Source organism: Hermetia illucens, chromosome 1 (genome assembly GCF_905115235.1).
Source record: "Hermetia illucens chromosome 1, iHerIll2.2.curated.20191125, whole genome shotgun sequence".
Classification (NCBI taxonomy): Eukaryota; Metazoa; Arthropoda; class Insecta; order Diptera; family Stratiomyidae; genus Hermetia; species Hermetia illucens.
In genome coordinates, this window is record NC_051849.1 from 13241395 (window position 1) to 13266323 (window position 24929).

Consider the following 24929-nt stretch of genomic DNA (forward strand, 5'->3'; position numbering starts at 1 on the left):
GTTTCGTATTAAATTCATTTATTGCATAAATTGATATGCCAATATTGATCAAGTTGATGTCACACACATAAGATCATTGTCTTGTACCACAACAACCCTTTAATAGCAATAAACAAAGCAAACTATCTAATTATCTAAAGGGCCTAGATAATGCGCCTTATCGAAACACACCTCAGATCCACCTAATTGGGAAAATCCGGGCTATCCGACCTAGCAAGATAGCGGAAAATATCTTATAGATGCTACTCAGCAACATGGTATCTCTATAATTGCTGCACTGTGTGATATCTCCCTTTTTATGTATGGGGCAGATAATGTCTCTATGCCAGTTGACAGGCATTGATTCGCTGTCACACACCTTGAGTACTACCAGTTGACGAACCACTTGGTGTTTTTGATGGCAGCCCAATATTAATCGATATTCTGAACCGGGCGATTAAGTTTATCTACCGTCCGATCAGCGAGATAGCTCCTCCGATGTAGAGCGATAGCTGGGACATGCAAACGGTCGATGTTGAACTTAGAGGGTCGCAGCTCACCAACTCCGCAAGAAGTGGCAGACTCAACAGGCAAGCGAATGTGGATGAGCATAAGATGGTAATCCCTTTCGAAGCCGATGGCAGTGACTCTCTTGTTACTCACGTCCAGGACATAACTCCTAAATCTAAATTTACTGCTGATCACGAAGTTATCGATCTCATTGCTCCAATAGCATCGGTCAGTTGAGACCTTATGGCAGGCTCTCTACTCGCACAATGTGCCACCAATGACGAGGCGGTGAAAGTTGCAGAAATCCACGAACCTCCTACCATTACCAGTGGTCGCCAAGACCGTGTTTCTCCATCACCCGCCCGAGCAAGGTGTTGTCAAATTTCACCTTGGCATTCAGATCACCCATTAGGATCATAATGTCTCCTTTGGGAAGCCTCCCCTGAACTCCATGTCATGTTTGGTGTGTAGCATTGTACAATTGTTATCCTCCTTAAACTGGACCGGAATCTTGCAGTTAGAAGTCCCTCAGAAACTGGTTCACAGGTCAAGAGAGCGCATCTTGCGGTAGCCGCCAGAAGCAACCGGACATCAAATTCGCGTCTGCTATCACCTGGTCAGAATCATCATCAACGGCGTAACAACCGGTATCTGGTCTAGGCCTGCCTTAATAAGGAACTCCAGACATCCCGGTTTTGCGCCGAGGTCCACCAATTCGATATCCCTAAAAGCTGTCTGGCGTCCTGGTCTACGCCATCGCTCCATCTTAGGCAGGGTCTGCCTCGTCTTCTTTTTCTACCATAGATATTGCCCTTATAGACTTTCTGGGTGGGATCATCCTCATCCATACGGATTAAGTGACCCGCCCACCGTAACCTATTGAGCCGGATTTTATACACAACCGGACGGTCATGGTATTGCTCATAGATTTCGTCATTGTGTAGGCTACGGAATCGTCCATCCTCATGTCGGGGGCCAACAATTCTTCGGAGGATTCTTCTCTCGAACGCGGCCAAGAGTTCGCAATTTTTCTTGCTAAGAACCCAAGTTTCCGAGAAATACATGAGGACTGGCAAGATCATAGTCTTGTACAGTAAGAGCTTTGACCCTATGGTGAGAAGTTTCGAGCGGAACAGTCTTTGTAAGCTGAAATAGGCTCTGTTGGCTGACAACAACCGTGCGCGGATTTCATCATTGTAGCTGTTATCGGTTGTGATTTTCGACCCTAGATAGGAGAAATTGTCAACGGTCTCAAAGTTGTATTCTCCTATCCTTATTCTTCTTCGTGTTTGTGTTTGACCAGTGCGGTTTGATGTTGTTGGTTGATTCGTCTTCGGTGCTGACGTTGCCACCATATATTTTGTCTTGCCTTCATTGATGTGCAGCCCAAGATCTCGCGTCGCCTGCTTAATCTGGATGAAGGCAGTTTGTACGTCTCGGGTGGAAAAATCGATCCCTCAAGTTAAGTGCAGTCAGCCCACAGTCTTCCTTACAGACAGCCGCAAGCAAAGGACTCGCCTGTTCTTTGCTGTAAAAATAAGCGCGCAGCGACTCCACTTGGCGATGACGCTGTGTCGCCACGTCAACCACGCTCTACCTCCGATGTCACGAGGCCGGTTCATCCGCTCCACGGCAGAGTTTGGATAATGCATTCGGAATTTGGACATAGTTGTCCGTATTCGCCACTGGACCTTTTTAGATCGGTCTTCATACACGGCAATATCTCGAATGCATAAGCCAGTGAAGAGATAGAGAATACATTCAACGTGCTTATTTTATTCTTCCCCGAGAGGTGCGATGTGGAACAAATTGTCTGATATGGACACACTCATATGTCTGTCTGATGTCTGAGACAGACACGGACATTTGTCTGACGCAAGCACAGATGCTTGTCTGTTACAGAGGTTTGCCTGAAACGAATGAATATTTATTTGAAACAGAACAGGCACAGACATTTGTCTAATACGCGTACCCTGCCAGCAATATTCTCTCGTATTCGCCGTTCAAATGTACGAAATTCGATCATCCTAAAGATTTAAATAATTTAAATAACTCCAAAATAATGCTCCAAACCAATCCCAAAAGTAATTCGATTGGATCGGTGTCCCAGCCCCACAATAAATAACCCCCACCCACCTCAACTAAACTCAAAATCGGTCCACTAACTGAATGTATTATAATTACTTTCACCGCATTCTATTATTGTGAATCACGAAATTACAATTAGAATTGTAAGTTACAAAAACATTATGAAGTACACTGACCACCACCCTCATTGGCCCCTGTAAGAAGACCGAAACGTAATCAATATCAATTCAGAAATTTAACGCCTCTTATGTGATTACATATTCTATTTCCTCTAGCGATCCCTTACGACTGATGAGAGACATCGTTTACTCCACACCACCCAAAGAAGCCATCAGAATCACCAGAACGAGATAAGACAATCGCATCTGACAATCCAGGATTATGATTACGTGATTACATGATTACAATCATAATCACGAGAATTTGATTATGATTACAATCATGTAATCATGAAATTCGTAATCATAATCAAGTAATCATGATTATAATTTTGCCCAACTCTGTGCAAGAATAGGTTCCTTGCAGAATTCCTAGGAACTTGTGGAAGTCCGTTTCGGATCTTGGTTGTAGAAGTCGCCAATTCATGTTGACCTCTGCGGATGGTTTGAGTTCGAGATTTGTCTAAGCAAAATGCCATCCGAATATCACGGCTGAACGTCTCAACTATGCATAAATACAGGGTGCGGCAGCATAACTTCCTTTTTTAAAATGCGCGCCACTCAGTTAGTTGATGTCATAGCGGAGCGCTAGTGGTCTCGTTCAAGAAGGGATACTGTAAAGTTTTGTCCCGACATGGTTCAGTCGCCATCATGCGTTGGAATAGTGAGGAGCGTGCCTTTGCCGTTGAGGTTTACTTTTCAAGCGGATGTTCGGTTATTGCAACACAGCGTGCATTTCGGAATCGCATTAATTTAGCCCCTTTGGCTCCCGTCCCAGACCGCAAATCAATTGTTACATGGGTCACTACATTCAGACAAACTGCAAGTGCGACAAAAAGAAAAACTGGAGTCCCTCGGCCCGTTAGATCACCTGAGAACATTGAAGCAGTGAGAGCGTCAATGTTGCGATCGCCACGGCGTTCTGCGCGCAAACACGCATTTGCGCATCTGTTTTAAGGGAACACTTTCCAGAGCGCCTTATCTCAATTAGAGGCGATTTGGAATGGCCGGCACGCTCTCCCGATCTGTCCCCTTGTGATTTTTTTCTATGGGGTTTTTTCAAATCCCGTGTTTATGTGAACCGTCCAAGAACCCTACAAGATTTGAAGAAGAAATTGCCAACATAACACCTGCTATGCTAACAAGAGTAATGACAAACGCCAGAAATCGGTTTACGCAATGTACGGAGAATGGGGGACGTCACCTAACAGATTTGATCTTCAAAACAATGTAAATAAAAACTTTAGACATGTACCTACATTATAAAAAATAAATAAATATTTTCCGATGCATACAATAGTTTTTATTGAATTTTGAAAAAAGGAAGTTATGCTGCCGCACCCTGTATCTTGAGCATGCGTAATAATTTTTCCAGCCCGATAGCATAGTTCATTTTTAAGAAACAGAGCAATTTATACAGCCATCTCCAAAAAAGGTGTTTTTCTACTGCCACACTAGAGGGCGATGCGGTCATCTTAAAGAAAAAAAGTACACGGCATTTTAACGTGCAGACTTAACTACAGTCCGCAAAATAGGATTATTAAAAAATATTAAAAGCTAAATTTTTGGTGCCTTGTTAAACTTTTTTGTGAATTTTTGGTGGTTTTTCAAGGCTTTTTTAATGAATAAAAAAAACTAGCGAATGACTCGCAATTATCCTAGTTTGTGGACCGTAGAAGTATGTTCTGAATAAGTCGTGAAAATTTCAAAGAATTTCGTTGGATTGATTTTGGGCTATGGCGACAGCAGATTTTCAATATGCAGTTTCGAGAAAAACGCATTTATAAAGAATGTCATTTTTAATCATAAAATTCTAACTGATCATTAATCTGCTATATCTAGTTCATAAACCATAGGTTTCTTGAAGAAACACATGGACGGCCTTGGCTTCAATTCTTGTCCTTTTAGTGACATGTGACTTATTACGTATTTAACACTATAATTTTCGAATGGCTCCGAATATTAAAAAATACTTTGTCCATATGTTCTACACTATATCTAGATGCAATTGATGTCAAAAAAAAATCGGTTCCGCGGATCCGACACACGGAATGATCCCCTTAAGCTTACGGGGGAGCTCCCCGTACATGTGAATGGTGGTTGCAAAATTTTTTGCACAAAATGTGGCCATGTGGGGTATCAAATGGAAGCGCTCAATTAGTACTTTTCGAATCTCACCGATATCAGGTGAAACATAGGGGAGTGGGGGTCCAAAATATGACCCCCAAAAGTGTAACAGATCTCGTTCTCAAAACCTATCTAACCGAAAAATCTGAAAAAAAACCACAGTAATCCTTGAAATAACTATTAAAACTTCCTTACTCCTGCACGCACTTCCGGATGTTACATAATAACCTTGAACTCATATGCTGAAATAGAGGCCCTTCAGCAAAATGTAACCCACGGTAGAAATATTAGGACCATTAAAAAGAGGCAATTGAAAATAGGCTAGTTACGCTCAAGGTGGATTTTCATCCTTTGTTTATGACATCCACCAACAGCCAGCAATTTTAGTGATGGTCGAAAATCATGGCTACAAATGGTTCTGGAGAGAATGAGGATTTCCTCGATTGAAAGCTCTTAGCAAATGCGCTTGCTGCACACAAACCCTTAACAAGTCGGGAAACCGGAAGCTAGACGCTTCAGGTATGAAAGGTTTTGTGTATTTCTTTTATAAAGAGATTTGAGTGTGCATTTGTCCCATTAGCATGTAGCACGTAAAATATCCATATATTATGTGAAAATAGCCACTTTCAAGTAATATTGACATTCATAGTCTTGAATTTGCAGAGGAGCGACAGTTTTGACCTAGTATAACTTTGTTAGTAATAGTGCAATTTTAACCAAATTTGGCAGGATCATGCTCTATACTGTAGCCTACATGGCTGCTCTGTGATTGTAGGGTGAACTTAAGGGGGGTTTTCTTGTCAATTACTGAAAATTATAGTAATGTACTATTATTAACTTTATTTGAACAGCTATCGGTATGGAGGGTACCTCGGAGCCTACGGACCATTTAGTGGCAACCCCTTATTTTTTTCAGATTTTTCGGTTGAGCAGTTTCTGAGAATGGGTTCGTTAAAAAAATGACCAATTTCAACCCCCCGCACTCCCAACCTTTTCAATAAAAGTCAAAACTAAGATCGGCTTCGAAAAGTACTCACCGAGACATTTAATTTGATACCCCACATGACTATATTTGATAAAAAAAAATTTACACCCCCCTTTTGCATGTATGGAGACCCCCCCTTAAGTTCGTCGTAAAAGGATGTAACTCATTATATGCGTGAGCGTTCACAGTTCCCACCTTTCTACCACATTCGGTGTCAATCGCTATAACCGTCTCCGAGAAAAATGCGAGTGACGGACAGACAGACAGACAGACAGACATGTTGGAGGATTTCAGGGAAGAATCCATCGTGAGCCTAAGAAAGGCTTATGGCGGTACTCAAACGGCCACAATGCGACTGCCAGTGGAGTCAGCGCAGAAGTTGTTGGCCGTGGGGAAGGTTCGGATTAGATGAGTTGTTTGCCGACTAAGGGAACAGATCTCTTTAAAAAGGTGCTTCAAATGCCTAATGTTTGGACACTTCGCGAAGGCATGCACTAGCGGCATCGATCGGTCCGATCGATGTCGAAGATGTGGGGAAAAAGGACATATTGCCAAGGAGTGCAATAGAGACCCCAAATGCATTTTGTGCGAAGAAAAGGAGGGAAGAGATAACCGGCATATTGCCGGAAGTGGGAAATGCCCAGAATTTAGGAAGGCGTTAACTGCAGTGAAAAAATGAGGTTAATACAAATAAACCTTAATCATTGCAGGGTCGCACAAGATTTGCTTGCGCAGACCACTTACGAATCCGCAATGGAGATTGCTATCATTAGTGAACCGTACAGAAATCTTGACGGTGCTGTATGGGTCACAGATTCGACTGGTGGAGCGGCGATATGGGCGTGCGGTCGTCAAACCATACAATATAGCATGGGTCAGGCGGCTAGAGGCTTTGTGTGGGCAAAAATAAGCGGTATATTCATATATAGCTGTTACGCCCCACCGAGCCTCACACTGCCCGAGTTTGAAGAACTGTTAGACGATCTTATTTACGATGCAAAGGGACGGAGTCCAAGGGTGATAGCCGGTGACTTTAATGCGTGGGCTATCGAGTGGGGCAGCAAAGAGACTAACGCAAGGGGGCGGTGCTTATTAGAAGCATTCGCCCAGTTGGATGTGGTTCTGGCCAACGAAGGCGATATAAACACTTATCGGAAAGGGGGAACTGGGTCATTTGTAGATCTGACTTTTATCAGCCCTGCGTTAGCACGTGACATGTCCTGGCAAGTTAGTGAAGACTTCACGTACAGCGACCACCAGGCAATCACCTTTGAACTAAGGATGGAGCCACAAGGCAGGAGACCCGCACCCCGGAAGCCGAAATCCAGAGAAACACCAGGATGGTCTGCCAAAGCGATGGATGAGCAGGCATTCATGGAGGTGTGGCTAGACTTGCCTAGCAAAGCAGGCACCTCCACGGATAGAGCTCTCCATGTCACACAGAGCATCTCTAAAGCATGTGACGCGTCGATGCCTAGGAGATGTTCATTCCCCACTAGAAGACCCAATTATTGGTGGAATAGTGAACTTGCCAATCTTCGATCGATTTGCCACAGAGCCAGACGAACGGCTCAGAGGGCAATAGGTAGGATCGATCAGGGGCAAAAGGAGCATGCCTATAGGGAAGCTCGCAAGAACCTCAAGCTCGCCATCCAGCGGAGTAAGAGGGAATGTTTTAATGGGCTCTGTTTGGAAGCGGACATAAATCCGTGGGGTAGCGCCTATCAAATCGTGACAGGACGATTCAGAGGCCAATCGTCTCCGCAAATCACGTGCCCTATGCTCTTGTTGAAAATAATCCAGGGGTTATTTCCCCAGCAAGAGGGGGGTGCTGACACCTTCCAGCGCCCCCTGAATGTGACGCCGATTCCAGCAGTCACCAGGGACGAGCTGCTAGAGATCTGCAGTCGAATAGGCGACAGTAAAGCCCCGGGTCTTGACGGCATACCGAATAAGGCTCTCAAACTTGCCGTCAAAAGTAGACCGGATATGTTCGCGGAGCTGTTTGAAACGTGCATGTCGGAGGGTATTTTTCCTGCACCATGGAAACGGCAGAAGCTGGTACTGTTGCCTAAGGCTGGCAAACCTCCAGGTGAACCGTCCTCCTATAGACCCATATGTCTTCTAGACACTATGGGGAAAATGTTGGAGCGGGCCATTTATAATAGATTACTTCCAGTCGTCGAGAGCCAAGGGGGCCTTTCAGATAGGCAGTATGGGTTCCGGAAAGCCAGATCAACCATCGATGCCATCAAAATGGTTACTGGCTTGGCCGAAAATGCAATTCACGGAAGGGGTTGTACAAGCAAATATTGCGTGGTGGTGACCCTAGATGTGAGGAATGCATTTAACTCGGCCAATTGGAACCTTATACGAAAGTCTCTGGCGACGATTAGTATTCCCACCTACCTCGCCGCTATTATCGATAGCTACTTGAAAGAACGGACACTCTGGTATGATACCGATGACGGATCCAAAGAGTACGTTGTCTCCGCGGGTGTCCCCCAGGGCTCTGTACTGGGCCCACTACTGTGGAACATCATGTATAATGATGTGCTCAACCTTCCGGTTCCGGAGGAGGCTACGGTGGTGGGTTACGCCGATGATATAGCACTGGTTGTAGTTGCAAAGCATCTCGAGGATACTGAGTTGTACCCAAGCGAAGCAATCAGTGTTATTAAGGCTTGGTTAGAGAGTGCTGGACTGGCACTCGCGGAGGAAAAGACGGAAGCGGTCCTCATCACTAAGCGCCGCAAAAGAAATTACGCCTGCATTAGAATCGGGAATCGTATCATCACTTCCAAGCCGGCCATCAAATACTTGGGGGTGATGATAGACGGAGGACTTAATTTTAAGCAGCACATAGAGCATACTTGTAAACAAGCATCCACCACGAGTATTTCTCTGGCAAGGATGATGCCGAACGTAGGAGTACTTGCAGGCTGCTCATAGCCAGGGTGGTGAGCTCTATCATGCTGTATGCAGTCCCAGTTTGGGGAAAAGCACTGCAGGTTTTAGGCAATACACATAAACTGAGTGCGGTCTACAGAAGAACATCCCTAAGGGTGTGTTCCGCCTTCAGGACCGTCTCAGACGATGCAGCGTTCGTCATCTCGGGAATGATGCCGATTGACATCCTGGCAACCGAAATGATGAACATTTATAACACCAGGTCCATCTCTCCCTTATCTCAGGTGAAAAAAGCCGAAAGGGAGAGATCCATAAGCAGGTGGCAACAGCGATGGGACCAGTCAGAAAAGGGTCGTTGGACTTAGAGGTTGATCCCTTCCATCGGGGAGTGGCTGGAGAGAAAGCATGGGGAGATCAATTATAATCTCACCCAGTTTCTCACCGGCCATGGAGGATACCGTCAATACCTGTACAGGTTTAAATTGGACACCTCGCCTAATTGTCCAAACTGCGGGGTTCCAGAGGACCCGGCGCACGTTTTCTTCCAGTGTCCTAGGTTCGTGGAAGAAAGGAGGAACCTGGAGGAAACTCTAGGTGAAGTGCTATCACCGGAAAATTTTATCCGAAGAATGGCAGCCTGTCAGGAAGACTGGGATGCGATCAATTCCATGATCGCTGTAATCCAGGAAAAACTGCGAAAAACAGAAGAAGAGAGGAAGGCGCGATTACGAACCCCGCGGGTAGACGGAAGGAGACCTAGCTAAAGTAAGCTAACTCCGCCCCGTGATGTAATACCTAAAGGTGGTCCCACGGGGTAGGGGGGGAGTCGGGGGTGGTTTTAGTGGGTAAAAATCCCACACTCTGGCGTGCCCAGGCCAGAGTCTTTTGAAGATTTCCACCTCCTCAAAATAAAAAAAAAAGACAGACAGACAGACAGACAGACAGACGGACAGACAGACAGACAGTAAACCGATTTTAATAAGGTTTTGTGTTTACACAAAACCTTAAAAAGAGTAAAGGGAGGCTTTAGTTGCGGTTGCGATGGTGGGTTACTGGGAAAGTCCGCTAAGAAATGCTCACAATATCGTGCAGGTTAGAAGAATTGTACACTTCTGTTCGGACCGAACCAGATTGTAAGGACCTCAGCCAATAGTTTATAGTTCTAGTGGCTTTTCTCTTCGTATTCTCGTTCAATGTTACTATTGCGGGGGATATTAACACCAATTATATACGCGAAACAACCCGCGAAACAGAACATTTGGCTTTTTGTGTAGAATATGGCGATCAATTAAAACATGAAGGTCCGAATATATGCCGTAAGCAGAACTGTTGGAGAGATAAGTTTACATGATTAATCCATGCTTTTATGCAAAATTCTGATGATTCGCTTAACTCACAGCGTTATGCTTCTCTGCTTTTGCCTGGTGCCATCACAGTGCAACCAAAAATGAAATGATCGTTTCTAGCGATGAACCACATATTCTGCACTGTCGTTCTCCACCCGCTCTTTTCTTAAAAGTTTTCTGCAACAGAGATGGCGATTACACCGTCCTGGCACACTTAAATCCCATCGTTTCAATAAAGAGCTCCCCAGCACAAATTCTGTTTAACTGCCAAAGACAATTCATGTATTTACCGTGAAATGACTCCATTTCACTCAAAGGAAAGATCGACCCTTTAATTTAGATAGAGTCAGTCCAAAATCTGCCTTATAAACAGTCGCATGCCAGGCTCTCGCCTGCGCTTTAGTGTAAAAATAAGCGTATAGCAGGTAGACTTGGCGGTGTTTTGTGCCGCAGAATCCAAGCCCCTACCTCTGACAATATTCCGAACACACATGCCAATGAAAGGAGGGCGAACACATTCAATGTCCATAGAAATTCTAACAGCAAAGCATCCCTCAAATCGTTAACTCCATCATGAGTTCCTTGCAGAATTCCTTGGAATTTCTGGGAGTCCCTTTCGGTCGCAGCTGGGTTATAGAGGTCACCAATGCTATATCCAGTATGCGGTTCATATTGATCTCTGCTGGTGGTTTCAGTTCGAGATTTGTCTAAGCAAACTTGCTTCCGAATACCGCGGCTGAACATGCCAACTCTATACAAATTAGTTTCTAAGGCAGTCATCACTACAATCCTACAATTTGATGTCATCTAAGTAGATCAAGTGTGTCAGCTCACACTTAGCTTATAGGCCATATTCGATTGCAAAACCATGCTCTCTAGCATCACATGAGCGCCCTAAAGAACGTAGTGTGCCACTCTTTCGTGGCTGTTGCCAAAATCTTTATTAGTTTCGTATCAATGCAATTAGTCAGGTAAAGGGGTCAATGTGCATTTTCACATAATTTCCGTACAAATACCGTTTTAATTGCCCTTCTCAAGTACGTGGAGATAATTCAAAACGTAATGTTTTGACCTTTGGCTTATTTGAAATTTTGCGGAAATCTAAAGGCACGAGACGAGGTTTCATTCGAATCTTATCAACGTTCTCCACTGATATTCGTTTTAGCCCCATTCAGGAACGTGATTGAAACATTGATTAAACCCCAACCAACGAGTAAAGGTCAGTAACAAGAATTCAGATGAGAGCATCCCGATTCGAGCACTGCGCTGCCTCCTATTTACCAACAAAGTGGGCAAAACCCATTGGTAGCTGCATGCATAATAAACTTCTGCCATGCCGTGTCGCTCTTGAGCGAAAGGCCCCATTTCATTTTTTCTTGTCGCCGAACGCCACAACAGCGACTCAATGATGATACTCCTTATCGCCCAGCCAAGTGATACCGAGCGTATTCTTCAGTTCTGGAAAATTTCAGCACTTTTTGGCAGACGTGATAACAGTTTCTTACAACGCACAGTACAGTTACAAAAAATGATACCATTCAAATCAACGAAAAAGATTTAATCTCGACTAGTCGCGAATTTTTATCGCAAGTGGACGAGACAATTGTCGCAGGTTTTTCACTGTCCACACTTTTTTTTGTTGTTACACAAGAACTTTTAGGTACCTTTCACAGCGTTTAGTAGTTGTTTGGTTTTGAACATTAGAACCGCTCGCAAGTGTTATCTTTTAAGGATTATTATTTTGAGAAAGATCAAAACAAGCACTTCCGCGACAAGCTGGAGACAACATACCACCACCGGCTCGCGACAACAACTGACAGTTGACGTTTGGTATTTCTGTTGCCAGCGCTTTATTGCTGATAAGAAACGTCTCCGAGAAATAGGCAAGAGTTTAAGACGAGCCACATGTTCGCCGACGATGAAATGATGGGAGTTTGGCAAAGCAACCTAAAGTCGGCAGAAGGAGAGAATGATTCGTGGGTCTAGGTTTGAAGCTGCTCAAGAAATTTTGTTATTTCAAGATTATTATGGGCGAGCGCAATGCTTCCCACAGTGCACTGTGGTTTACCGTTACGGCATTGAGTGAAGTGCTCTAACACACTTCAATGCCCTAATCCAATATGGATTGTTACGCCAACGATTCAATCTTCCTTGTCGCCACAGAGGGACTTCGTCAAGCCTTATCAGAGGACTAAGCTTCGTGCAAATTTCCGGCCCGCCCGCCTGGCTCGCAGAACTTGAATGATTCCGGCAACTATACGCTATTTTATCAAAATGCAAGAGGTCTGAGGACCAAGTTGTCGGATTTCAAACTGTCTGCCTTAGCATTCCAACATTATGTCATCTGCATTTCTGAAACCTGGCTGACAGCATTTTAGATTTTGAGCTCCTCGAAGGTTACTCTGTCTTTCGTTGTGACAGAGACTGCACTGCGCTTGGCAAGACATCTGGCGGAGGAGCCCTAATAGCTGTTAAGTCCCCTCTCCGGGCCGAAATTATATTTTCCTCCTCCTCCTCCTCCTACGATTCTGTCACCATACGTGTCTTTCCGCCAAACATATGTCCGTTTAGGAGAAACAGTCCGTGCAATTCATCGGCTAAAAAATCATAAGTCGCCAGGAGCCGATAGAATTACAGCCGAATTGGTTAAATATGGAGGCGACCAGCTACACCAAATGGTTCATCAACTTGTGCTCAAGGTATGGGACAGCGAATCAATGCCTGACGATTGGCAACGAGGCATTATCTGTCTCATACATAAAAAGGGAGATATCACACAGTGCAGCAATTATAGAGCTATCACGTTCCTGAGTACCATCTATAAGATATTTTCCACTATCTTGCTAGGCGCGATAGCCCCATACGCCCAGAAAATCATTGGCCCATACCAAAGAGGCTTCACTCCAGGCAAATCAGCAACAGATCAGATTTGCTCTGTACGGCAAGCAATGGAAAAGCTGTTGAAATATGGACAACAGTTGTACCATCTGTTCATCGACTTTAAAGCCGCCTAGGATAGCATAGCTAAGGTAAAACTGTACACGGGCATGAGAGAATTCGGTATCCCGACGAAATTAATCAGACTGACTAGGCTGACCCTGACCAATGTGCGAGGCCAGATAAAAGCAGCAGGATCAGTCTCGAGACCATTCGACATCAACATCGGTCTACGACAAGGGGATGCCCTATCATGCGTCCTCTTTAACCTGGCCCTCGAGAAAGTGATCCGTGATGCTGAGGTAAATGCAAGGAAGAACCACCCGAGACGTACAAACTGCCTTCATCCAGATCGAGCAGGCAGTAATTGGCGCGAGATCTTGGGCTGCACATCAATGAAGGCAAGACAAAATACAGGGTGCGGCAGCATAACTTCCTTTTTTAAAATGCGCGCCACTCAGTTAGTTGATGTCATAGCGAAGCGCTAGTGGTCTCGTTCAAGAGGGGATACTGTAAAGTTTTGTCCCGACACGGTTCAGTCGCCATCATGCGTTGGAATAGTGAGGAGCGTGCCTTTGCCGTTGAGGTTTACTTTTCAAGCGGATGTTCGGTTATTGCAACACAGCGTGCATTTCGGAATCGCTTTAATTTAGCCTCGTTGGCTCCCGTCCCATACCGCAAATCAATTGTTACATGGGTCACTACATTCAGACAAACTGCAAGTGCGACAAAAGGAAGAACTGGAGTCCCTCGGCCCGTTAGATCACCTGAGAACATTGAAGCAGTGAGAGCGTCAATGTTGCGATCGCCACGGCGTTCTGCGCGCAAACACGCATCTGCCCTTGGACTATCCGATCGTTCTGTGAGAAGAATTCTTCGTGATAATCTTCATTTTCATCCCTATAAGATGGCGATAGTGGAGGAACTTTCAGAACGTGACTTCAATTCTCGGATGAACGCGTGTGAGCTTCTTCTTGATGTCGTTTCCGAGGGTGCTATTGTTTTTTTTAGCGATGAAGCCCATTTTCATTTGTGTGGGTCGGTTAACAAACAAAACATGCGCTACTGGGCTGACACCAACCCTCGAGAATTGCATCAAAAGCCTTTGCATTCACCCAAAGTCACAGTGTGGTGTGCAATTTCCTCAGCTGGAATTATTGATCCCTGGTTTTTTGAGGAAAATGAGGTTACAATGACAGTGAATTCGGACCGGTATGTAAACATGCTACAGAATTTTTTTTTCCCACGGCTAGAAAATTTGGATTTGGGGGACACTTGGTTCCAACAAGACGGTGCAACAGCACACACTTCAAGAGCATCGATGGCTGTTTTGAGGGAACACTTTCCAGAGCGCCTTATCTCAATTAGAGGCGATTTGGAATGGCCGGCACGCTCTCCCGATCTGTCCCCTTGTGATTTTTTTCTATGGGGCTTTTTGAAATCCCGTGTTTATGTGAACCGTCCAAGAACCCTACAAGATTTGAAGACCAACATCCAAGAAGAAATTGCCAACATAACCCCTGCTATGCTAACAAGAGTCATGACAAACGCCAGAAATCGGTTTACGCAATGTATGGAGAATGGGGGACGTCACCTAACAGATTTGATCTTCAAAACAATGCAAATAAAAACTTTAGATATGTACCTACATTATAAAAAATAAATAAATATTTTCCGATGCATACAATAGTTTTTATTGAGTTTTGAAAAAAGGAAGTTATGCTGCCGCAACCTGTACAATCCACAAACACGCTCCAGTTAAAGAACCTGGTCACTGCAAATACGAGTGCCTTTCCCCCTCAACCCTCCTCTTAGTCCGCGATAGAAACAGACTACTGCAGCGCAGAAAACGTTGATTTCACCGGTCACGGAACAGATGCAACGCTGACTACAGTCTCCTCTCCGAGATCATCAAAGTCCTGTCCAGCAAAATCAATGAAGCCATGCATCTCAATGCATCTTACAAGAAACTCCTTAAATCCCTCAAACCTGGCAAACAAGTTTTCTCAGTAATTAATCGATTGGCCGGAAGAAAAAATATACTAACTTCAACGAAACCCCGATAAAAATAGGTAACCTCCAATATCACTCCCCTGAGGAAAAAATATCCGCCTGCGTATAATATTTCAGCCACTTATTCAGAGTAAAATCGCCAGCGGACCCCATCTGGAACTCGGTGGGCGCCAATGCTGTCAGCGATAAAAGAGTGAGCTTAAAAGGATCTTACCTTTGCCCCTTTTCTCCCAGATGCCCGACTGATACAGTCAGAACAGGCCCGTTCGCTTCCTTCTTTACCTCCCTAGAAGAAGTCGAACTTGCAATCTCCCGGTGCAACAATAAAAAATCTTCGGGTCCCGATAGCATCCCTCATTTTGTTCTGCGGAAGTGTGTGCTCACCATCAGTGAACGTTTCGCCATCCTCTTCAACAACTGGCCTGAACAACGGCCACTTCCCGGCGTCTTGGAAAACAGCCTTCTCATACCTATCCCTAAGAAGGGGTGCTCGGGCAATCTCAAAGATATGAGGTCCATCTGTCTTCTTTCCAATATTGGAAAAATCTTCGAACGTATCCAACTAAGCCACCTCAATAGACACTACTCCGTCATCATTCCACTTAATCAATTCGGCTTCGAAAACCTCAGATCCACCGCGCAGGCAATCCTGTACCTGCAAGACCATATTCTCAACCAACTGGAAAACAGGTATTGCACCGTAACCTGCGCCTTAGACCTCGAAAAGGCGTTTGATTCAGTTTGGAAAGAGGGATTGCTCTACAAGCTAATCCAGTCCAATTGCCCCCTCCCCTTATTCAGAATCCTCGCAGACTTCATCTCCAACAGAACTTGCCACGTGCGTTTCGGTGGACTACGCTCCAGCGACTTCCCGGTAAACTCGGGAGTCCCTCAGGGATATATTCTAGGCCCCAATCTTTTTAACATCTTCCTCCACGATATTCCCCTCCTTCCCATTAACTTGTCCCCCACGACAAGGGAACTCAGGAAGCCCTTCTCCCGCCCTCTTCCTCCAACGCCAATGGTCCTCCCGCGTCAGGAGGGATCCTCTTCACTGATGACACCATCCTATATGCTAGTGGTCTCAGGTCCTCAATAGCCTCCCTCTCTCTCAATATCCTAACCAATAGGGGCATCGCTTATTTCAACCGGTGGGCCCTTACCGTTAATTCCCTTAAGTCTGAGGTTATTTGTTTCAGAAACCCCAGTGGGAAGTGCCACTGGCGCATAGTACAAGGAAGCAAAAACCTGCATTTACGCATTGCTAACCACACACTCAAGCCGAAATCAAAAATTAAATACCTGGGAATCTCCCTCAATAACAAACTGAAATCCAAGCCTCACGTCAGATCTGCTATTGCCAATGCCTCTAAGGCCTCAGCTGCCTTAAAAAACCTCCTCTCATCTCGGGCCCTGTTTCCTGTCACCAAAACCCTTTTATACAAAACTCTTATTCGTCCAATCCTGACCTTCGGTTTCCCAGCATAGGCTACCATGTCATCGAACGTAACAGAAGCCCTCCAACATTTTGAAAGGACGATACTCAGGAAATGCACGGCCAAATATAGAAGGCCAAACCTAAAATTTCACCAAAACTCTCTTCTGTACGACCTTTCCGGGGTTTGCCCCATAATTCCACACATGATCAAGTTGTCTCGCGTCAGACTGAAAAAGTGGCTGTCCCCCCCCTAACCCACTGATAAAAAATCTCGCTAAACGCAATGCATTGTTACGCGAGCAGAGGTACTACGTGTCAGGACTGACTCTTCTCTGGGACAATAACACTCCTCTCAACCATCACACCTCCCCTGCCTCCTTTTATCAAAGCTCCTCCCCGGACTTTCACAGAGGCTAAACGCGTAAGTCCCATGGAGCAGTCCAGGGTGCTTATTGGGGGAACGAACCCATGCGCACAAAGGATTATTTAAACCTCACCAAAAAGAACCTCCGAATCATAGTTGAAATTCTCACCGGGCACTGTCGCCTGAACTATCCCCCAGGGAAGCTAGGGATAACTATGGACACTGCCTGCAGGCTTTGTGAGGAGTGTGTCGAAACCTCTATACACGTCCTGGGACAGTTTCCGGCACTTGTGTAAAGTAGGTCAAGGTATCTGGGAGAACACTTAATACCAGATGCAAAGTTGGAAGATCTGGAAGTAGGGAACATACTAAAGTTCCTGACGGTTATAGGATCGCTTGACATACCAGGATCAACAAGTACACTATATCCAGTAAAAGGGCACAATAGTTCTTCAAGAACGCGGTGCGACTTTCCCTTAACTGAATAATAATAACATCTTCGTCTCCACTACCGCAAGACGCCATTCATTGTCTTTTATAGTCGGCCAACACTCAGAACCATAGAGCGCGACAGAACGGACGACATTGCGGGAAATTTCAGATTTGGGACGTTCGTTGATAAGTCACGATCACAAGGGATACCAGTTGTGGAACGCCACTTTATCCAGGTTGGGTTAATGCGTGAAGCAATTCCATAACGCAGCTCTCCATTGGACACAGTTCAGTTTAACGATCGAGGTTTTCATTTAGAATTTCATGAAGCCTTTGTGGCACTGAAGCCAATTTTGTTACGAAGATATGTGTAAAAAACAGCTATTGAATTGGGTCTACGTGCTTAAGCCATTGGGGAGGCCAATCTTGGCCTCTTACGGTAAGGGTCCAATTCGAACTCGAACAGAATACCAGTAGCAACTTTATGGGTGCCCTACGAGACTCCGCCGACTTCTCTAATAAATATAAAACATTCCACGTGATTTCCACTTTCATCAACTTCTTTTATTCACAAATCCATGCCTGCACAAATAAAAGTCGCATCGACGAGTGAAAATATAAAACATGTACCCTTAAAAAATGGAAAGTGCTTATTTCTTTGCGGCCTGTCCGACCTTGGCCTTCTTTGTACCGCGGACCTTCTTCATCCTGTTGCGACGTTCCTTACGTTGCTTGCGTGTCTGTTGTTTCTTCTCATAGAGACCGTGGCGGGCTAGACGATGTTTTGGTTCAAACTTCTTGGCGTAGTCCAATGTGTCGTAGACCAGAGCGAACCCGGTCGATCGGCCGCCACCAAAGTTTGTGCGGAAACCGAACACGAACACAACATCGGGGGTGACTTTGTACATGGCTGCAAGTTTCTCGCGGATTTCCTTCTTGTTTACAGAGGACAAGCCGGGGTGCAGGACATCGCAGACCATTTGTTTACGGCACAACAACCGGTTGGTCATGAATTTGCGGGTTCTGATAGTGGCTGTAGTCATTTTGCACCTGTAACAGAGAAAAAGGATATTAGGACTCGACTGGCCAAAATGTTTCCAAACTTTATTCCGCTCTTCAAAAACTCTGTTCATCCAATTGCCAAGTTACAAGCGTGCCTTGCTAATTTCTTATTACGAATCTCCACATATTTCAACAAATATCAAATCAAACAATAATTATTTCATAAATCCCGGGCACTATTGAAATGTCACATTACACATAACCTCCAAATTGGCATCACACGTGCAATAACGTGGAAATTTAGGACATCCTGGTTTTCGCGACATTTCCTTCATGAATAACTAAGAACTTGGCACTTGGTGAACAATTCAGAGTAAATATCACATCAAAAAGTCAGAAATTAAGCAAGAAATTCACCTTCAATTATCCACAAACACGTCGTCGGTGAACGAAGTTTATTCAAAAGGAAGATGGTTCCGTCAATTGCAAAGAGCTGCTGAATTTCGGCCACGAGTAGATATGTTGGCACCACTGATGTGAGATGCTGAATTTATGACGCAAAGTAGATTTGAAAAATATTTCTCGTGGAATTAAGAATTATTATTTAGGGCATTGCAGGAAGATTTTAGGAATATCGGCGTACATCTTGCAAAAAGTTTTTGTAGTAGAATTCCGGTATCTCGTATCCCGATTATTGGTATTTCCGGGCAATTCGTATAAATTTACTGAGAAAATCTGGATAAGTCGTAGAAACACCATGCATTAAGACCGCCCACGCATAATTCGTATCATTTTTACGTTAGAGGTCATTGAAAACGTCTTACAATTTATATTTATCGATTAAAGACCTTTCTGATTCTTACTTTAGTCGTGTAGAAAGGACAAAGGGCGGTTTCGTGGTAAACAGCGTAATAGCTACAGGGATGAAGGGAATTTTATCGATCTGTTGTTTGGTTTTCTTTCTTTTCTACAATTCAGTCTCGTTTTCGTAACAATTGCGACACGTCACTACATTTTCGAAAAAGCATTTATATTTAAGAGAAACAGCAAATCATAAATGCCGTGGCTTGTTGGTCTAAGGAGGTCCTCTACCGTCAAGCGTAAATTTCAGGACTATGTTTGCGAATTAATTGCAAAGCAACCTCTAAAGATAATCTAATGAATTTTCTTTTAATGTATTTGTACATGCTTTTACTCTTTAAAAATATTTTTGAAAAATACCCATCGTATTTCTTATGCCCTTAAAACGTTCCTAGCATAGTCCTTCGAAATGTCATTGGCGACTATCTGGCACCAAAATGATCATTTTATCGATCCAAAGTCATAAAAATTATATTTCTTAGTTGTGGTTGGCTACGTTTTTTCGAGCGGGATTTTTACTATTTTGAAATTTGGCAAAAATATGCATTATTTTATAAAAAAGTTGTAATTTGCACTTTATTTTCAAAAATTGGCTCGGAAAGTTATTGCGAGATGTTCGCTGAACAGCTAAAAAAAGTTGATTGAATTCGATAAATATTTCTGGTAGAAGTGATGCCACAATGTTAAAAAAACTCAACTTCAAAGAAAACGCGATTAAAAATAAAATATAGTATAAAACATGATTGTAGAAACTTACAACTAAGTCTGCAACGCCAGGGTCGTAAGGTCCTCCTTTCTCATTAAGAAAATGTTCTCGGTTGGTCGCATTTTCCTCTCTGTATTCCGAGCCAATTTTGCACTCTACGTCACTGACCCTAAGCTCGGAGCGGTCGATTCGTTTCTCGTCTGCCAAAGTACTCCCCGACACGTGACTTACAAAATAGACAAAAATCCTTCGTTGAAGATCATTACTGCTAAGTGGGTGGCGATTTCAAACCCCCGTTGTCCGAATGCAAATGTTTTGGAGCTAAAATTTGAAAGATTCGTTGCTGTTTTCAGTGTGTGCATCCAAGCATGTTTCTAATAAATTATCAGAAGACCAGATCCTCTTATGTCGATTTAATCAATTGTACAGTCTGAGATCGATGGAACTTCTACCACGCTGAAAAGTTGTGAAAGTCCCTTGGGTCTATGCCTGGCGCCATTTGATGAGCGGAGCGGTCGCAAGCCACTAAGCGCTCAAAAAGACCGCAGGTGTTCACATTACCCCTCCGAAATACCCATCAAGGAATGTGTTTTTCACGAAATCCACTTTATGATGTGTTTTTAACATCAGCCACTTTCAAAATATGCACCGGAAATCGATTTGTTGAGAACACGATGGTAGACGAGCTCTGAGATACAAAAAATAATAATAATCAATTAATTCATGCGAAATTGTTGTTCTGGGACTCTCACACAGTCTGGTTCAAACCATGCGGAAATATGCTATTCTGCGTACGTGCGCGATGCTGCGGGGAGTTCTCGAAGGATTTCCCATTATCCTACCACCGGTCATCATCGCCAGCGCCATTTATAATTTAAATAGTATGGTTGGCACTTAGTGCTAGTATTAGGTAAAACTCGGGATCTGCCGATATTATGACAACTCGGAAATAATATTAAGTATAATGTAATAAATATAATAAATAAATAAAATAATAATAATAATCGTTGGCACAACAATCCATATTGGATCAGGGCCTTGAAGTGTGTTAGAGCACTTCATTCAAGACCAAATAAATAAAAACTCCGCCGTAAACGGTTCCAAGCCCGGTTGTGAAAGGAGGAGGGATGGATAGCTTCAGTCTAAATGGCTACACGCCACCGCAGCGTCTGAGGGGGTAGGAGAGGAAAGTGTAGGAACTTTGCAGTCTTGCAGATTACTCACTGAAGAAGCTATCCCCACACCTGGCAGTTAGTTAGTGACGCACTACAGACAATAGCTTTAGTACTTGTCGAAGTGATCTTCTTCGTCGTCAGGCTAAGGCTCAGGAAGAATTCCAAAGAGTTTTAAAATGTGGGCCCTCTGCAACAGACCAGGTATTTCCAGGTTCTATACATCTTCAGCTACTCAGCTAATTTTATCCCAAATCGATGATGATATAAATAATAATGATAATCGTTGGTGCAACAATCCAATCGGATCAGGGCCTTGAAGTGTGTTAGAGCACTTCATTCAAGACCGTTACGGTACACAACAGGATTGTAGTACCCTTTAGGGGGCAATGTGGTCAGCATTGCGCTCCCCCGAAATTATTACACTGATTTGACTCAGGTACTCATTCACAGCCTGATATTCGACATCCAATCACGATACAAATTCTACTGCCATCAGTAAGATTTGAACCGCGACGTTTCGTATGACAGCCTTATGCTCTAACCACTCAACTATCTGGACGCGACAAATGGTTCATACAAATCAATTTCGATCATTGTGAAGCAACGCAAGACCTACTCTTAGAAACCGTATATGACAAACGAGTCAAACTGGCCATAATTTGCAAGCCTTATCGCAACAATAAGAGTGGTGCCTGGGCTACAGATGTAACCGGCAAGGCGGCATTATAATTCACATTTTTGCTTTCCTTTCCGCCTTTTTGTTGATAATCTTGATCCATTCAGTGTTTGTTTTTTCGTTGGGTTGCCCTACACTAGTCGACGATCGCACTTTGGCCATGTGTTTTCCCCCTTCTAAATGTCTAGTTCCGCTTTTCGGAATTGCCTGTGTTCCTTTCTGTCGCTTAGGAGACTGTTGATTCCCTAGGCGGTTCCCCTCCTTTTCTATTAATCTCTTATTTGCCGTAATTCGATAGCGGTAGAATTAGGCGCCACTAAATGATCTGCTAGCAGCTTTCGGTTTCTCCTTGGAATTTCTTTCATCCTCCTGCGATCTGTTATAGGGGACTCTCATCCCCTTACCACATTCTTTATGGCATGTTGTGCTTGTCCTTGATAAATTCGGACAAACTTCTTTCTCTGTGGAAATCAAGAAGAGATGGAGTTTCCGGAAGTTGGATTCGTCAAGGCACTAGCATTTACATATACAGTTGCTATGCTCCATCAGGCCAGGTAGGCTAGTTTCGGATGCAAAAAGTGTAAACTCCAAAATCATATTATAGCAGATCAACGCATGGGCTGTGGATTGGGGGAGTCAAACTACGAACATTACCTATTTTGCTCCAGGCTTTGCGGAGCTAGATTAGGTGCTAGCAAACACTGGAAATTTAGGGACTTTTCGAGGGACACACTCGGGCTGAACAGTCGATTTGACATATGTGAGCACCACATTGATGAAGAGAATGTTTTGGTTTATTAGCGCTCGCTCATAGCGATCACCAGACAATTTTTCTCCAGATCGAAAATGGGCCATTCAGTGACGTGCGTTCTCGAGGAGCTGGAAATCAGGGCTGGCCCGTGATGGGAATCCTGATGATGCGGCTTTAGAAAGGGTAGCACAAATGATGAGACACATAATGAGAGAATACGATGCTGCCATCCCGAGGCGGCGAATTCTCGTAAATGGGCGGTCAAACTATTGGTTGAACGAAGAAATCCTAGAATTGCGGGCTGGATGCTTTTGAGGAAGAAGGATCAGTAAACGATCTAAAGGAAGACCGCACTTTGACGAAAAACGGTAATACGCGAACTTTCGAGGTAGCCTTAAGCAGGCTATACAGACGACGGCAGACGAAAATCCCTGGGAAGCAGTGGGCAGAGATGTTATGAAGAAGATGAAAGGGGGAATCAAAACTAACCGGTCCGCATCTTCTTTTCGATATAGTAATGGCGCTTTTCTCCCCGCATAAAAAGGAATGCAAAAATATAAACAAGAGTTGGACAGAGAGCTGGGAGTGGATAAAAGGTTCATTGGCTGCTTCTAGTTATTAGTCTAAGCTCCTCGAAAATTACTTCACGGAATGGACATTTTGGTACGATATGGATGAGGGTGGGCGTCACGGCAGGAGTATTCAGGGCTCAGTGTAGGGTTCTATCCTGTGCCAGAGGAGGCTACGATAATCGGTTTCGGAATCGGTTGCAGAAGCGGTCTTGATTACCAACCGTAGGAAAAGGAATACGATTAGTTTTCACATTATCAGTTCAAAGCCGGTTATCAAATACCTGCTGGTGATGATTAACGCGATTATGATGATCAGTGTATCGTTAGCGCCGGTGATGTCTAACATTTTAGGTCAAAGATACAGCTGCATATTAATGGTGGTCGGAAGTAAGCAGCACCGGTCTGAGAGGAAGCATTACCAGGTGGGCTGAAAAGTTCATAGACTAACACACAGATAGCGCTACTAGTATTAAATACATATGAGCTTTAGTTAATCCTATCCTTCAAAAGATACATGTACAAATTTGATAGCTGTTGGATTAGCTTGCGGGGTAGAGCATTTTGAGTGAAGCAACGTTTGTTAGTTTGAAGAAAACGGATAAAAAGGAATTTCTTGAGTTAATAAAGCATTGCTTTTTGGCAAAAAAAATACTATTGAAGCTAAGGCTTGGCTTGATAAACATTATTCGGACTTTGCACCAGGAAAATCAAGCGTTGAGAAGTAATTTGCTTAGTTTAAAGGGGGCGATATGATCGCCGAGGGGTGGACACCACAAAGGGGCTGTTACCGACGAAAATAAAAAAAAACATCTAAAATAATTTTGGATGATCGCAAAGTGAAGTTGATCGAGATAGCTGAGGCTCTAAACATATCAAAGGAACATGGTAGACATATCATTCATGAATGTTTGGGTATGCGAAAACTTTGTTCAAAGTGGTTGCCGCGCGAGTTCACAATCGACCAATAACAACATTGTGTTGACAATTCTGAACAATATTTGAAGCTGTTCCTGCATAAACCCGAATTTATGCGTCGATATGTGACAATCGACAAACCAGAATCATCACGATCCGCATCTGAATAGACGGAATACACATGGTGAACCAACTCCAAAGTGTGTAAAGATGCAACAACTGGCTGGCAACACTGTGACATCAGCTTTTTGGGATCCTTGGTATAATATTCTTCAAGTATCTTGAGAGCTATTGGAGCATTTGAAGGATGGAATTGCAGAAACCGGCCCAATTTGAAGAAAAAGAAAGTTCTGTCCCATCAAGACAATTCACCGTGTCACAAATCAATGAAAACGATGGCAAAATTGCATAAATCGGGCTTCGAATTGTTTCCGCATCCACCTTATTCTCCAGATCTGCGATTTTTTTTCTATGTTAGCCTAAGAATTTTTCAGCCCACCTGGTAGCATGTGAAAGCAATCGGAGGATGGTAAACATGACTTGACGCTTAGTGGCGCTAACGTTGTGCAGCGCGTTTAGCGCCATCTAAGGTGAGGATCGCTGGGCCCACACTCTGATTTCCCGTATTGAGGAGTCGATTCTGTAACGCTGAACGGCGAGATAAACTACCACCTGACACAATTCCTGTCAGAACATGATGGTTGGATGATTTTTCCTTTTGCCTTGAATGTGGTTGCACACCTGAGGGGCCGGAAAATACTATGTTCTACTGTCCACCCTTTTGTTCACAGAGGAGCAGTCTAGCAGACTCTTTAAAAATCAGAATAAACCCTCAGAACATCGTCGAGAAAATGCCAAAATGGAGGCAAACTTGTGCGCGGTGAACTCAGCAATCAAAAGGATACAGGCGGAACTTGGAAATGCGGAGCGCGCAAAGAGCGAAAGGTTTGGTCGCGTAAGGCGCAGTCTTACCCGCGAAGTAAT

At 44.0% G+C, this 24929-nt stretch overlaps 2 protein-coding genes across 3 annotated transcripts in view; both read right to left on the reverse strand.

Moving 5' to 3' along the window:
- Positions 1–11928, reverse strand: part of LOC119647142 (NAD kinase 2, mitochondrial) — a 65854-nt gene extending 53926 nt beyond the window's left edge. Inside the window, exon 1 of one of the 2 annotated variants that reach the window (XM_038047936.1) lies at positions 11768–11928. In XM_038047936.1, the coding sequence (XP_037903864.1) occupies positions 11768–11804 (37 nt within the window). In that variant the 5' untranslated portion in view covers positions 11805–11928. The remainder of the gene's footprint in view (positions 1–11767) is intronic. The other variant, XM_038047935.1, reaches the window with a different exon arrangement.
- Positions 11929–17826: 5898 nt separating this feature from the next.
- On the reverse strand, positions 17827–18830 carry LOC119647144 (40S ribosomal protein S24). Its single transcript, XM_038047938.1, has 2 exons — positions 18707–18830; positions 17827–18337 (listed from the first exon to the last, which is right to left on the reverse strand). Exon 2 carries the CDS (start codon positions 18328–18330, stop codon positions 17938–17940), a length of 393 nt encoding a protein of 130 aa, XP_037903866.1. The 5' UTR covers positions 18331–18337; positions 18707–18830; the 3' UTR covers positions 17827–17937.
- Positions 18831–24929: the final 6099 nt, after the last annotated feature.